The 16,717-nt window shown below is 34.5% G+C and overlaps 1 protein-coding gene across 2 annotated transcripts in view; it reads right to left on the reverse strand.

Annotated features, from left to right (window-relative positions):
* The window catches only part of DIP-epsilon (Dpr-interacting protein epsilon), a 64,165-nt gene that overhangs the window by 7,542 nt on the left and 39,906 nt on the right, over nucleotides 1-16,717 (reverse strand). For both annotated transcript variants that reach the window (XM_068295132.1, XM_068295131.1), the window contains exons 3-7: nucleotides 16,006-16,112; nucleotides 9,148-9,364; nucleotides 758-916; nucleotides 562-690; nucleotides 341-491 (exon numbers count right to left, since the gene is read on the reverse strand). In XM_068295132.1, the coding sequence (XP_068151233.1) occupies nucleotides 341-491; nucleotides 562-690; nucleotides 758-916; nucleotides 9,148-9,364; nucleotides 16,006-16,112 (763 nt within the window). The remainder of the gene's footprint in view (nucleotides 1-340; nucleotides 492-561; nucleotides 691-757; nucleotides 917-9,147; nucleotides 9,365-16,005; nucleotides 16,113-16,717) is intronic.

Here is a 16,717-nt window from a genome sequence, read left to right on the forward strand (position 1 = left end):
CTCCGAGCATTCGAGCTTGAGTTGAGATTCTCTATCAGTTAAATATACTCATCGGCAAATTCATACATATTCAGGTATTATCAGAAACAGGGAGCACAGATGTCAAGTTATGGGAGGAATTTCGTTTTGGGGAATGTATACGAACTCATGTGGGCAATTTCAGCGAATATATGTATACCTATGAATAATTCTGTAAAGTGTCATCACTTCTAAGCAACAGTGGTTGACAGTGGAGGAGTCTATCATACTCTTTTTAAGTATTTCTCAAAGCTGTGTATTGAGTATGAATCAGCATTTCGTAAGCTTTTATATACATATGCTAATGATTTAATCAACTCACTTATATTTGGTAGACTCTGTTATCATTTGCTCGTTCTCACGTGTCCAATAGTTGAGTGATGTCGGATTTGCCTCGATGAAGCACTCGAGGGTGACATTAAAACCCATGGGTATGCCAACCAATTGATGTGGTATCCAGACCATAGGTGAAACTGGCATAAACAAAAGAAAAGAATTACCAAGCACAACGAAAAGGGGGAAATAAAAATTTGATTTACTTACAATCGACGCTGACCTTAATGCGCTTGGAGACACTTGGTGGCACACCATTCGAGGCTATACAGAGATAGGCACCCATGTGCAGTCGTGAGATACGTTCCAGTTCCAATGAATCGGTCTCCAGGTCGTTGACTGTCATAGATAAAAATATATGAAATCTCGATGCCCAAAAGATTTAGAATTTTGTTTGTATGGATACCTTCGAGAGTTTTGTTGATCACTATTTTATTGCCATCGTCTCGTTTCCATTTGATTGTGGGTTCGGGACTGCCTTTCGCCTTGCATCGCAATGTGACATTATCGCCTTCACGTACAATGACGTCACTGGAGGTCAAAGCATCGTCTATGTTGGGCGGCACTGCGAAATGAATGGAAAATCAAGTGTTGGACGATAAGTAAGTAGGGACTATTATTATTTCTGTCAGCTAAACATAAACTGAAGGAGAACAGCATTTTGCAGCTTGATTTAAATGTAAAAAGTTTTTGGCATTGCCAAGAAAGTGAAGATGGTTAACGAGAAAAAAAATTCATGGCCGAAATGTTAAACACCCTCAACAAAAGCAGAGAGAAAATGCTTCACAATCCATTTTAAATATTAGCAACAAGCTTTCATTTTATTTGCTTCTTAATCTTATATAAATAATCATCAAGCAATTGTCAAAGTCATCATACCCGACAATGGCAAAGAGTATAAAAAGGCATTTCACGCATTGTTGACTTTGACACGCTGACTCAACTTCAAGTTCTTTCTGGACCAAATTTTAGCAAAGATATATCTTGATATATTTGGATATCTTCGTCTTTTCTCTTGTTTTCTTTTCAACTTCAAGCCTAATTAGGTTTTGCAACAAGGTTTTTTTCGGCTGAAAAAAAACTTTCTTTGCCTGCATGGGTGAGAGTTTGTTAATTTAAAAATCGATGCGACCAACTGGGCAACCTTCATCAAATTGTCATCATCATCACCTCACCAAACTCCTCTCTTTATTTTTCACTATTCTCTTTCTCTCTCTCTCTTTCACTCGTTTTTGCTGTGCCTCTTACTCACTTCAATTGCTGGTCAAACCCTTTTCTGGCCTTCAAAATTGGAAAATCTGTAATGAAAAATCTATGCAAATCACAAGGCATAAAGCCAGTCAGACTTTTTAGTCGATGAGACAGACAGACATATGAAGCGTTCGGGGCCAATGAGGCTGATGGTTGTCACAATCCGCTGACAGTTGCTGCACTTCTTTCGCTTTGCCTCATTTCATATTCCAAACGCCGACTGTAATCAAAAGTTATCGCATTCGCTTTTTTTTCTCAACCAGCTATTTTTGGGGTTAAAGCTTGGACAACAGCATCGAGTCACGTATAGAGCTGAAAGCGTTTAGTAGTTGTCTGGTGTTGACGCCTTGTCTATGAGTTATTCATCTATCTCTTTGGGTTCGTTGTCACTTGTGCACACAGTCCCCCAACACCCTTCCATTCCACTTTCAACCCTCTGCGATTTATCAATATGGGCCAATGTCAAAGCGCGTGACAATTTCAATAAGCACAAGAAGGGACATGAATAATCGACAGATTGTTCCATAAAGTTCGAGATATATAAACTACAAGTACTTGGAAGGAATAAGACTAGAGGTAGAAAAGATTTAATAAGGAAATTAGCTAAAATTTTAAATTTCTTTAGAGAAATATTAAGTATACGCATTGTGTGTCAACAACGAAAAGTTTGAAATCAATCAAAATAATTGTGAAGACATGAAACTATTTCTTAAACTAAGAAAAGTATTAAATGTTTTAAAAATAATCAAAATCTTGTCTTAGATCAGTTGAAACTGTTAATAATCGGTGACAAAAACATTTCCCTTTATAAGTAAATGTTAAGATTTGATACAAACAGAATAGTTTAGTTAATATTTTAAATGTATAAACAACAAAAAAAACTTTTTTTAATGTCAAATCATAAATATCCAAACTTTTAAAAGAAAAACGTTTAAAATATGATGAATTTGGCGAACGTCACCCATTTTTTTTGTCTTAACCAATTGAACGTTAACCTTTTTATATACAGTTAAAGTAGCACACAAAAAGATATATGTACCTAGTATATGTATATGTATGGGTAAAAGTGCAAACTGTAATTAAAAGTGGCAATTAAGGAAACTTTTCTATACGCTCTAAACTTTTGTTTTTATACCTTTCTTTCTCCTCTTCCATTTTTTTTTTGCACGGAATTTTCCTTTAATGACAAGACCTTTATGAGAGCGCAGACAGAAAAGAAGGGGAAGCTAAAACAGCAATGTTGAGGAAAGAAAAAAGTTTGCTTCAAGCCATTTTTGTTTGTGGCTATTAATAAGCGCTTGATGTGCTAATCGCCCAGCCAGGAACTAAGCTGGACCTTGGCTTCAGCTGTTGTTCTTTCATAGTTTTTTGACATATTAGTTTCTTTATTGATATTTTCGCAGCTGACGACAGTTGCCAAGAAGGAAACTTTGTTGGTCATGTTTGAGGAGAAACTTTTCACATACATATATTAAAGCTTATATATGTATATCGGTAAATACGTTATATATATTTAGTATTCTTGATATATATAAATTTAATTAGCAAAAAGTTATATTCTTATCCACCATGTGACATATTTGTAATTGCAGTTGACTGTAAACTTTGGTTAAATTTTGCGCTCAAATTATTTAATTGCTATGTCTGCTTTCGAAACTTTTTTTTATTGTTGTTATTGTGGCAGTTGTTGTTGTTGTTGTTGTTATTGTTTTGTTTTGCGGACTGATAACGACGTGGCCATCTAACCGTCTAATGAGCAGCAATTAGTCTTCATATCCCAGGGTAACACGTAACTAGTTAGCAGGGATGCAGGCGGGAAATACAAACTGACAAAACTGGGTGAAAAAGCCAAAAGCGAGTTTATCATGCGGCTCATAAATTTGTTAAACCAAAAAAGTTTACTAGTTACAGAACAAAAGCAGAAAATTGCGGAACATTGCCAACTATGAAATGCCCTTTCAGAACTTAAACTTTGTTATCATTTCCATTGTCATTTGATTAGATATCCAAGGACAAAATGGCGAATAAATAGTTATTAATTATTTAATTAATAGTTATTATTAATTACGTTCCATGTATCTCCCAATTTGTTTATTGTCCAAGGACAGATTGTAAATTCAAATATATATATTTCGGAAAAAACAAGATTTAAACAGTTGACGATCTTTAATGCATTGTATTTTCATGTGTCAAAATCAAAAAACCAATTGCTTCATATTGAATTTATTTTTAATTTAAATTTTTGCATAATTGTGATGAAATTTTCCAGTCAATCAAGTGCAAAATATTCTCGTAATTGCCAATACAAAAAAAAAAAACGTATGGAAAATGTTAGTTATTTCCCTTTCCTTTTTCTAAACCTAACTAGTTTTTTTTTTTTTTTGGTATCATCTATCTCTCGGTTTCAGTTGTTGTTGTTGCTGTTGTTATGACCTGTGCAATTTCTCTTGCTGTGTGTGTGTGTGTGGGGAATGTCAACAAAATAATTGAATTTAATAAATTGCCTCATTATGTGAGCAGAAATTAAAAATTATGCGACTACAGCTGCAACGGCAGGCGATGGTGGCTCCTTGTCCCTGGCATTGTTGTAGTTAGTCCTTGTTGTTGTTCCATGTTGCATGTTGCATTTGTTTTGCATTTCGTGCGGTCATTTGGTCCAAAAGGCGCGGCATGCGGTAGTCGCGCTGGTGGTGGCATGCCCCATTGTGTTGCAAAAGTATGCAACAGCAACCGTTTTGCCGGGGCACATTTAAATGCGTTTTGTGTATGCGCGACTCATAAATTCAAATGCGTTTAATGTTTGTTTTTCATCCGCCGCCTTGGTAATTTTTGTAATTTCGTTTGGTCGCTCTTTCGTTCATTCGTTTCGTGTGCATTTTATTTCATTTGCTGCATTTCACATTTTCTGTTTGGCTCAGCAAATTAAATTCGCAAATGTATGTCCTTCTGTATGTGAGTGTGTATCTCATTCTGCTTGTATGTGTGTGGGTGTGTGGTGGGAGGGGGATGTGCCAGCTACTGTCCAAAATTTTTGTTTATTTATTCACTCATTCATTTATTCACAATTTTTTTTTTTCATTTTTTGTCTATTTGAGGACAAATGCAACGTTTTAATTTCATTAAATTTGTTGCACAATGTAATTATGTCGAGCATTTGTTGTTTTTATTTCACCACCCAAATTGGTAAATTGACTGGCCAGGTAGGAGGTGGAGGGTGGTGGAGTGGGAAATGAGTGAAAGACACCGAAAGCAAGAGTCACAAAAAATTAATCTGGTTTTGGAACGTTATTTACCCTGTAATTAATAATAATTCATGGAGCAGGAAGAGATTTAGCTGCATTTTTTCATAACTTTTTTATGAGAAATGAAATTATTAATAATTGCTAGAGAAAAGCGCCTTAATGAATACAGAATTGACAAAAAATTAACCATAAGGCTTTAACAGAGAGATCAGTCTCTTTTTATCCTTTACTTTCGGGAGAAACGAAACGAAAATCAATACCTCTTTTTCCGCTTTCTATATCCTTTCAGTTGAAGACTTGAATTATTATGTCCCTGTTGTCCTTATAGTATGACAATTTCCTGCTAAGTGGTGTCTTTCTGTTAGTACATGTTCCAGAACTCTATTTTATTTAGTTTCCTATATCTCGTTTTAACTGTAAAGGATAATTCGCAGTTGGTCCATTTGAATTTGCATGAGGTATAGACCATTTTTTTGGTACTTAGAATTGCGCACGATTTAATTTTGTTGCATTTAATTGGATTTGTTATGTAAATGAAATGTATTTTATTTGATTTCATTTTGTTGGAAAAGAATTGTACATACATTATTTTTTTTTTTTTTGTTATGTGTTTATTCTGTTTGGTTGAATAATTTTTGACTCTTGTTTAGTTTGTTGTTGTTGCTGTTGCTGTTGCTTTTGTAATGCATTTAAATTGTTAGCTCTTTTATTTGGCAACAACAAACAAAGGAGCGATAATTATTAAGTCGCCAATGTCAGCTAAATATTTGAAACTTTATATTTATAAAATAAAAATAATCAAATAATCAGCGAAAAAGCAAAAACGTTTTAATAAAACAACATTTAACATGATATTTAAATTGTTCACATGGTTGACTAAGCTGGGCAACTATATTACAGTTATTTTAGCTTGTTATCATTGAAATTTGCTATAATATCCTTTGGGTTGTGGGGATTATTAACATATACTATTATAATAAGGACAATAAGGATATGCAAACATTTCCCTCTTCCTATCTCTGAGAATTTTTAGTTTCCCATCTGCATAAACTTGAAAAATTTACTAAATTTAGTTGGAGTTTTGACTTCTTTTTAAGGACATTTCCCCTGATCTGTATGTGTATGCCGGACTTGGGGTAAAAAACGACAAAATATTTTACCACCATATGTCCCTCATGGTTTTTTTTTTTTCTCTGCCCTGCTTAATTGTGAAACGCTCACTGATAGGACTTTCAAAAAGCCGTTAAGCACGCTTCAAATGCTCAAATAACACGCCTCACACGCACCACGCGTCCTGGCAATTTGACGTGGCGTGACCAACAGCGGCGAACAGAAGATTTTTTTAGTTTTTACTTTTTTTTCGCAACGTTGTCGCTATTTTTTGCAATTTTTTTACACACAGTTATCTTTGCCTCACACACACCAATATGCACATGTATGCACACACTGACACATACACAGTCTGTACGTTGAGCTGATGTGGCAAAAGTCCTAGCCTAGCAAAAATGCAAGGCAAATTTACCAGTAAAAAATATGACTATGACAACTCTCTGGTCAGAGAGAAAGAAGACAGAATCAGAATGGCAAGCAGGACAGAAAAACGAATCAGAACAAGTTATGAAGGGAGAGAGAGAGAGAGAGGTCATTTCACCAGAGAATATAGGAGAGAAAAAAATATTAAAATATGCCGCAGCCATTTGTATACCTGTTAAAATAAAGGTAAATTTCATTAAGATAGTTTGGCACTTCTAATTTATTTCTAGAAATTTTAGATCTTAACCAAGTTTTTGCCAATAAATAATTATGAACCGTTCATAAATAAAATTTCTAGGTTTTACTATAGAGAAATTGGTGTAATTGAATATTTAATGCTAAAAATGCTAACAATTTATATATATTAAATAACACAACAGATCTCTAAATATGAGTACAACTTTCATCAGCATCCCTGAATATAGCTTTAGGACTAAAAAACTTTGAATTAGTCAATGAGAATTCTAAATATTCCAGAATTCATTTGTTTGACATGATGCTGACCACATAAGTATTTAAAAATTTACTAATTTTAAGCACTTAATAGCTTAAATTCTTCAAATATGCAGTCTCGTTATGAAAAATCTTATGGAAGTCTTGTTAGCTAATGAAAAAATTCGTCATTCAAAATATTGAAATGCGGAATTTATATCTTAAAATGTGGAAACCGAAAATCCATTTGAAAAGTTTAAATTTGGTTTCAACTTAAAAATGTAAAATGAAGATAGGAATAGGATTTCTTTCGCCTAAAAAAACTTGCTAACCTTGAAGGGTTTTTGGTGCAGAAGAATAAACGAAAGAATTTACAATTAAATATAAGAAGGTTTTTCGAGAATAATTTAAGATTGTATTCATAAAGATTTTATCAAAGAGAAAAAACAGATCATTCCAAAATTATGAGGTATCAAGTAGTCCATATCCATTAGAATAATTTAAAATTTGCCTCTTTGGTTGCCTTTTTTGCCACACTTGCAACTCTTTACAATTGGTTTGTGTTGTTTTTTTTGTTCTTTCAGGACCAGCCTAAACTGAAATCCTGCAGCGTGCAGCATATGTGTCCTTGCATTTGCATGTGTGTGTGTTTGCGTGGCGAGGTCTTCTGTCTATGTCTGTCTTTGGCTTCCGAGTCCATGTCCTAACTGTTGCATGGCGCCGATTTCAGTTTCAGTTCAGCTCTTTGCTTTTTTTTTTTTTTTGCTGTTTTCAGTTTTGCGTGCTTGTCTCCTTCTTGCCTGCCATTTGTTTGCGCACATATTTTTCAAGTTTTGCCACAAAAACTGATTTATGCGAATGGCACCCCCCTCTGTCCCGGATACATGAACCACCCATCCTTCCTTCATTTCTCTCCACATGGAACTGCTGTTGTCCTGAGCTGCTAGTGATGGCGCTGCAACTGTTTGTCCACCGGATGATGTTGATTTGTCAACTTGAAAAGCGGATCTTGTTCGAAATTCTTGCATTTCCTTGAACATTGAAAAGTTTCTTCCTTGGTTTTTTTTTTTTATTGTGTAAGGGCTAACTATTTTTATTAGATTTATCGGTCAAATTTCTAGCATCACAAAAAACCCCTAGGCCCCACGACCCCCAACATCAAGGGCTTCCTCATGGCAAAGGGCAAGGGACAAACGGCCTTGGCAGAAAAACAAACAAGCACCAAAAAATTGCCAAACAATTAACAATGGCAACTGAAAACTGGCAAATGGACAAACAAAGGCAACTCAACAATTTTATCGTCCATTTTGCATTTTGTTGAAGCTGCGGTTGGTTCTTTTTTATTTATTTATTTCTTGTGGCTTTTTCCTCGGTTCTTTTTGTATTTTTAAGGTGGGAAGTTTAAAGAGAAAATATAGAGAAAATAAAATGTGTTTGCTTTCAATTTTAACTCAATTATTTCTATTTTTTATGAAATTTTCCGAAATCGATCTAGACAGATATTAAAAGTAGTTTATAGAGTTATTGAAAGTGTTAAAGAAAATATCACACGTAAATTGGTTAAAATATTAATTGAATCGATAGTAAACAATTGATATACAGATAACGAAATGTTTGTAGTTTTTTTTAACCGGCTAATAAAGTCTTCCTTTTTTAAAGGAACTTTCTTAATAATTGTCATCGGCTTGTTTAAAAAAGTCTGCGATCAACTCTTCTTATCAATTCCCATTCAAATAAATTTGGAAACTAATCACAATTTATTCACTATAATCTAGAAACCATAATCAAGTATAGATTCAAATATTTATTTTATGCATTTTAAGACATTTTCCAGCGATTTTGTTTCATTTCAGCTCATATCACAATTAAGAATGCTTCTCTGCTTCACACGTCTGGCAAAAATGCGAGACCTAGTTTGAGGATTGAATTGGACCACCTATGGTCCACATGGTCAACAAACACACAGACACACACCGAAAGAGACAACAACAATTGCTCATGCCAAAATGTCAGACTGTGTAAGTGGAAATGGACACGGGCATGGACACATGCTGAAATCGGCATTTGCATTTTTATGTCATGTTCTTCTGGATGAGGTAAAAACTGTAATGCTTAAAGCATAAAATGAATTTAATAAACACAGGCATACACACAAACAATCGCTTTTTCTCTCTAGGTGAGTGTATGGGTGTCTGTGTGCGTGTGTGTGTGAAACTAATTCCTGGTAAATTAAATAAATTATGCATGGGACAGGTGAGGCTGTTGCGACTTGAGTAGACGACGACAACAACTAACAAATACAAATACGTTTACAACTACAACTACAACTTCAACTTACCAACAACTTTGACAAAGCCATATTGCGTTTTAGCCGTCACCGTATTGATCTGACACATGTATCGTCCTTTGTCCTCCTCCTGGACATTGTTGATATGCAGGAACCAAGTGCGATGCTTGTCATGCTTATCATGGGTAACACTAATCCTTGGATTACGTGTGATCACATGATTATGCACAGTCAGTATGGCCGATTGTTCGAAATGCATCCACGCCACCTGCAAAACATTTGCCAAATACAACAAAAAAATATATAAATGAGAAAGAAATTAATAACGGGGCGATAAATTTTGTGTCTGAGAACAGAGAGACAAACTGCCATTTCATTTTATGGGCCAAACTTTTATACTTGCCCGGCCCATCATCATCATCATCATCAATCCCTTATGAAGGATTAACGACATCGTTGTCCAGGCGAAAGTTTCAACGAATCTTCTCGCTCATCACATGTCACACCATTGACAGCTGTTGTCGGTAAAAGTTTTGCTGCCTCTGCATGTGCGTCATCGCCTTAGCTTATGCAATAGTTTTTTTTCTGTGTTTTTTTTTGCCGTCCGTTTGATTTTTGTATATTTTTCCTGCTTTTTTTTTTTTTTTTTGCCCCGCCAAACAACAAGCAATTTATGCAAATTTAAGCATCTAACGCATTGACAGAGACGTGCTAAATGTGTCTAAGAGTATGTGTTTGTGGGTGTGTGGGTGTGTGTGTGTGTGAAGGATGAACAATATCCTAGAGGATGTTGTGTCGATGCCATTTCAATGATAAATTTTAACACACACAAAGCGACAATATCAAAGGAAAGTATATGCTATATGTGTATGTGGTGTGAGAGGACAAGCGATTCAGATGAAGATGGAGTAGAAAACTAAGAAAATGTGGCAATATTATTTTCTTAGGAACCCCCTTGCTAGCATGGGTGGCGACACAGATGGAGAGAAAACTTGAAATGGTTGCTAACATCTTAATACAATTTCTTGACCCTGATTAATAAAATTATAATAAAATTTTGAAAATAAAGATGAACTCTAAAGTTGTAAGTTTTAATTTGAAACTTGTTTTAGTCTCAAAGTGATATGAGAGCCTTAAGCATAGTCTGTTAATAAGGAAACTTGCAACAGCTAATACATATTTCATTTGCTAGTTTAAGAGATTTCAATATCCAAAGTCACAGTCAAAGTCCCCTTTTTGCCAAATGGGACCCCACCTCTGGATGGTACCCATTCCGCTGACTCCGTGTGAGTCCTGGGGAGTGTATATGTATGTGTTTGTATGCAAGAGTATCTACGTCTCTCCGCCTGGGCGGCGATTGGCGGGTATAGTGTCAAGGCAACATAGACAGATATCGGTTAATTTTTCAATGTCTGCAATGAAAACGTGCACCAAGCCAGACGAAATAGACAAGCGACCCTCTCTTTTTCAACATTTTCATGGAGTAGCATCGATAACGACTTTTGCTTATTTACATTGGACTCCGGCTCTCCGTCGACGTCTCCGATTTCTATTCAAAGTCTTTTTCTTTCTTTGCTCTAAGTAGTTTCCTAGCATCGCGTATCCTGTTTTTTTTTTTTCTTTGCCCTGAGTCAAATATTAATGAAGCCACGTTTGTCAGAGGCAACTGAAACTAAAACTAAAAGACAAAGAAAATCAATAGAAAGTGCATTAAGTGATTTAAACTTTCATGCACTTTTTTCTCACATTTCACTTTTATTTCACATTTGTGTTAAGCTATTTGAGCTCATTGCATTTTGTGCTGCATTTGCATTTTGGGGTCATTTGAATGAAATTAATTAGGCACCATGTAAAATGTTGAATGGGACAAATATATATATGATTTTTTTGTAGGATTTCAGTTTTTCATTTAATATTTAATTTTTATTATTATTATTTTTTATATTTTTTTTTTTTTTTTTTTGGGGCAGCGAAAGTCAAGGCAAAAGTTAGAGGCAACAGCAGCCAGATGCCATTAAAATTTTATGCATATTTAAGTCCATTTATAGGTCCTGGGGGTCAGCCAGGGATTAGAGAGCGTTGGGTGGAGTCCACTTCACTCCACTCTAACCCAGATTCTCTTCTGTCCTGTGAATCTCAATTTTGAAGTTTGTCTAATTTTAGTTATGAACATGGCTACACAAATTGCTCGTTAGTTAAGTGCTATTTGGTAAGCATTCTTGAGTTTCTAGTTCGTGTGACATTCGCAGCAAAAGAGATATTTTCAAAGAATTGGCCACAGATTGAAGATTCAATGACCACAAGGTAAAGTTTAAGAATTTTGTTTGCAGAAAACACCAAACTGAATTTTAAAATTGCTTACTAATTATCTTCAAAAGAAATTTCTTTATAGACTACACTTTTTTTTTCATTCAGCTTTGAGAATGATATTTCCCATGAATCCATTTATCAATTAATGACAATTTCATTAGCTTATTGAATGTCAATTTCAGGAGTTATATCGAAATCAGTTTTTTGGTAAATTAATTAATCGATTTCGAGGTACTTACATATTTTTAAATCAATCCTTCAACAAAACACCTTAAATCTGCTTGTTAATTTTGTTTTTTTAGTTTTTGAAATAATTGAAATAAGAGTAGGTACTTAAGTGAAACTAAGTAGGATATACACCAGGCAAGTAATGGCAAAGAGGTTTCAAAGTTTGGCCAAAAATACTTTATTTTACAACAAACGAAATGTTAGTTGGAATCACTATGGTTACCTAGTTCATCTACATGAACTGTCTCTCATGGTTTTATTTTTAAAAGCAAATGTTAATACATATTGTGATAATAATAGTTTAATGTATAATATGCAAATGCATATTCAAAAGACTTGCACTTTTCAATTTGAATTCCTTTCCAATGGCATCTACACTTAGTTTTTATAACTATATATATATTATACATTCAACAAAGTCTCTTCAATATTTAGTAGCCTTGCTAACAAAAAGCTTTCAACTTGTATAGAGATAGTTTTCCCATTTCTTGCATTTGGAATCTATGCGTATTTATCTTCATTTTCATTGAAAGGCATATGGCCTCCTTATGGCCTAAGTCGATATAACTGAAAGCGTAAGGATGTGGACCAAAAGTGGTGGGTGGAAGAACAGAAACAAGACCATGAAGAAGACGATGAAGACAACGACGAAGACGATGTCAGACAGCAGACAAAATGGCCAATTTGCAATTTGCGTAATGGCACAACTCTTGCCACCACGAATACCATCCACTCCACCTCCTGCACTTACTTTATCCATAGCCTTCAGTTGATGCCCTCGCTCTACTCCTACAAAATACTAAATGAAGTCATAAAAATTTAAACAAAAACTAAAAGAAGAGAAACACAAGAAAAAACAAAAAAAAAATTATGGAAGACTACAAAAAACAACTTTTAGCCAAAGCAAAAATAAACACACTTTATTATGCCTGAAAATGTTTATGGTAAGACGAACAAGATTGAAGGCAGTGGTAGGGGTAGGCGATGCCAAGAGTCTTGGTTGGAGAGGTGGCGGGGTCGACAACTAAAGCGGCAGCACAAACAACAACATAAACAAACCAAACTTATGCTCATGTTACTGACATTCTGCTTCTCTACATATGTGTGTGTGTGTGTGTGTTTGCATGTGTGTGTGTATGTTTGTGTTTGTATAGGCGTTGAAAATTGAAATACAAACAAGGACACAACAGTCTAAGAGGCAGGACTTAAGAGCTGAGCAATGTGGAAAAGAAACTACGACTAGATGAAAGGACCAAATGCCGTTCCCCCTCCATCCCTCATCTATTACCCTCTCCCCCCTTGCCAAACCAACATCCATAGCAGCACTCTCCTTTAGCGCAATTTGAGCAATTTAAGCGTAAACGTGTTAAAAAGAGCGTCGACGAACTACGCAAGTTAATTTCCACGCAGCTCAAATATTTGCAAGAAAAAAATAACAGCTAAAAGGGATTAAAAATTATAACAAAAGGGATTCAAATTTTTAGTATGATGAATTTTAAATGCTCTAAAACTTCGCAGGATATTATTAAATGTGATAAAAGGAAAACAAACTCGGACAACAATTTCAAATGAATGGCAGACCTTTCGACGACAAACCTTTTAGGTTTCAAAGCAGCAATCATTTGATTCAAGGTTGGCAGCAATTGTTTGAACATCTTTGAACAACTTAAACTTCTTTAAGTTATCATTCTTATGAACTTTTCAATAAAAAAGTGATTAATAGATTTGTTACTAATAACTTATTAATATATAAAAGGATATAGATATATGTATAAAACAATAGATAAAATATGCACTAAAATTGTTTCAAAATCCTAAAGAGATTGGAGGTTTCGCAATGTACTTTCTTTTTATGAATTGTCAATATGATTAACTCTATGAAACTCTCTCAAAACTGAATTTTAGACTCAAATAAAAATTTGAAGTTTAATTTTCATAATGCAGTTAGTTTTATCTAAAAAATAAATAACTCTCCATAGAATATAATGAACAAGCATAATTTTTTTAAGAGTCTAATAATATTTCTACTTAAAAAGATTGCATAAATTGTTCATGTTTAGATAATGGTATAATATAAAATTTTGGAGATTTGGAGAGATGTGTGACAAAGTTTCTATACCTTTAACTGCCCTCTCTCTCACTCTCCCATCATAGTCACCATCATCATCTACCCTGCCAGTCTGTATGCTCTTCCAGCAATAAAAATCAATTCCAAGTAACCTGCCGCCAGGAGGAAGTGCTAAAGCGGCTTTCAAACTGGCAGCGGCTACGCAACTATTTTGCATGCAAAGTCACGTTTTATTGCAGCTACGAGTTATACTACGATGTTGTCGTTGCCGGTGTTGTTGTTGCTGGTGTTGGCATTGTTTTTGTTGTTGCTGTCGCTGGTTAACTTTTAAGCATACCTGCGGCAGCCCAAGAGAGTATGAAAAAAAGACCAAACTTAAGGGTCATAAAAATTATTACGAGCACATAACATGCGGAAGCGAGACGAAGCTGTGGCTGCTGCTCCTGTAGATGGCAATGATGGTGACAAGGGGAGCGGAAAAGGAGGGGAAGGGACTGTGGTCTTGTGTCAAAATGAAATTTATGCACGTTTCGGCCGCACGCACATTATGGAAATTCAATTGGATGCAAATTTAAATTGCTGACACACACACACACACATACACACGCGCGCACTTTCACCACAGACACACAGAGACAAAGCTGAATGGCAATGCATAGCAAGCGCCGCCTAAAAGTATGCAGCAGACAATGAATATTGAGCAGGAGTTGCACGAGCTGTTAGTACTAGTTTTTTTTCCTCACCCCTTTACGTGCTTTCATGAATGTCCAGCCCCCTTTATCACGTGGACAAAGCAAAAATCATTTGGTTTTATTTTTGTTTTTTTCTCTTCTTCTTCTTCTTTTGTATGCCTCACAAATTACTTAATTAAAGAGGGAGAGACAATTCACAAAGTTCTGGCTGTTCGCTGGCATCTTTGATAAACTTTGTTTACCCCAGCCTCTGCCAACACACACACACACACATGAAAGTCCCCAATGTACACACAACAACAACAACAGTCGTAACTCAACTATGGACTACACAACTCATGAAAGAGTCAACAAGTTCAATGCGAACATTGTAGTCCTCGTTGTCCTCTCATGGCCATACCCGTGGTCATGGTGGTCCAATGACCAGAGGGTGCCTGTTGCTGTCCCTGGAAACCCGTACTTGTTGACTTGCTCTACTTGGACGTTAGTCCAAGAGTTCTGATGTATGTAGGAACGCCTCAAGATATATCCCTACATAGGCAAGTTTGACGTATATATGTATATGTGTGTGAGTGTAAGTGGCAGACAAACAAAAACCATGCAGGTAAAACAAATGTTAAATATTTTTGTAAAGAAAGTGCAACAAGTAAATTTAAACAAACTTTTGACATTTAAACTAAGCTCTGCAATTTAGTTCTTTCAAAAAGATTATTATTATTCTTTATTTAATATAGAAGAAAACTCATAAATAATAACTTAAAACAAACTCTACAATTTCTTTAAGTTGTCTCTAGACTCCATGTGACTAATTCATTAAATTAAATTTAAAGACAAGAATCCAAAATAAAAAATGTTTTAAAGATTGATCTGAAAGTTATTAAAACTTTAGTTTTTTTAACCACTAAATTAATTAAATATACAGTTGAATCGTTTAATTATTATCTTTGTTTCTTTACTCAAGGATGATAAATAAATAAATTTTAATGAAAGATATAGGACAATAAATAGTCTTCTTCAACCTTCAAAAAGATTATATTTAAACCTTTAAATTTAAAGGTTATATATTAATTGATATTTAATTGTGTAGCACAAAGCAGTTAAATAATTAAATAACGACATTGATTAAGCTGATATAAAAAAACATTTTGTACAAGTTTATTTTACCTTTTTATTTTTTTAAATATTTTATTTTACCTTCCCAATAAAATTGTGTATTTATTTGTAATTTTCTGCTTATTTCTATTATTATTTAATGTAATAAATCATTTATTATCTTCTTTATGGCAATTTGATTGATTGACTCTTATTGATTTATTAGCTATTTTATTTTTTTAAATTGTCTTTCGGTTGCTTGAAAAAAGTATAATTTATTTCGCGGTTTAAGATTTAAGATATTTTTATTATAATAAAAAATGAACTAAACATTTTGAGGATGAACTTTATGCAGATTCACATAAAGTTATTATGACCACTGACCGTTTTTTGATTACTCTTTTTCAAGGGTATTAAACCATTCTCATTTGCTTTGAGTTTAATTATGATTTCGTTATTTAGCTACAAGTTTATTTTACCTTGAGGCTTTCTCATTTATAGTCTATTCCCCTCACTCACCTTGTACGAGCCCAAATTCTTGACGGAGCAAGCCAATTTGACATTACGTCCCGCGGGCACTGTTATATTCTCAATGACATCTGTGAATTCCGGATCCTCACTGATGACTGCAGAATGGAAAAGAAAACGAAGGGAGATATTAGTTGTAAGGCAAATTATATATGTGAGAGAGTGAGAAAGATATATAGGGAGAGTGTGGAGCTATAAGTAATTAAGGCAACAACTCAATTAGCGCATCAAAAGTCATTTACTTTCTGTCATTAATGCCCCCAAACAGCACGCCCACCTTTCGTTATGTATTTTTAACTAAATATAGAAAGGGAGACTCCGACTCCCGTTCACCTCAAGCTATTTTAAATGGAATATCTACATAAATGTATTTTTAGTTTCATCCAAATAGTGAGCAGGAGACTTATTTTCGTTCGGGGGATAAATACTTAAAAATTAATGGCTAATGGATGGAAAGGCTAAGCCGATTAGCCATAACAAGAAAGTTTTGTCAGCTGAAAGCTGTCAATAAATATCATATGCATATATGTATGTAAATTGAAGGAAAGTCTTTATCTGTATACATTTACATACATACATATATGGATATATATATATGAATTGCCAAGTTCTGATATAGGCTGACAAAACCATAAATCATAATTAAATTTCACGCTTTACAACCAAAGTCCGAACAGATCCTGTTAGAATGAAGCTCAGCTTC

Source organism: Drosophila tropicalis, unplaced genomic scaffold, assembly GCF_018151085.1.
Source record: "Drosophila tropicalis isolate 14030-0801.00 unplaced genomic scaffold, ASM1815108v1 contig_845, whole genome shotgun sequence".
Classification (NCBI taxonomy): Eukaryota; Metazoa; Arthropoda; class Insecta; order Diptera; family Drosophilidae; genus Drosophila; species Drosophila tropicalis.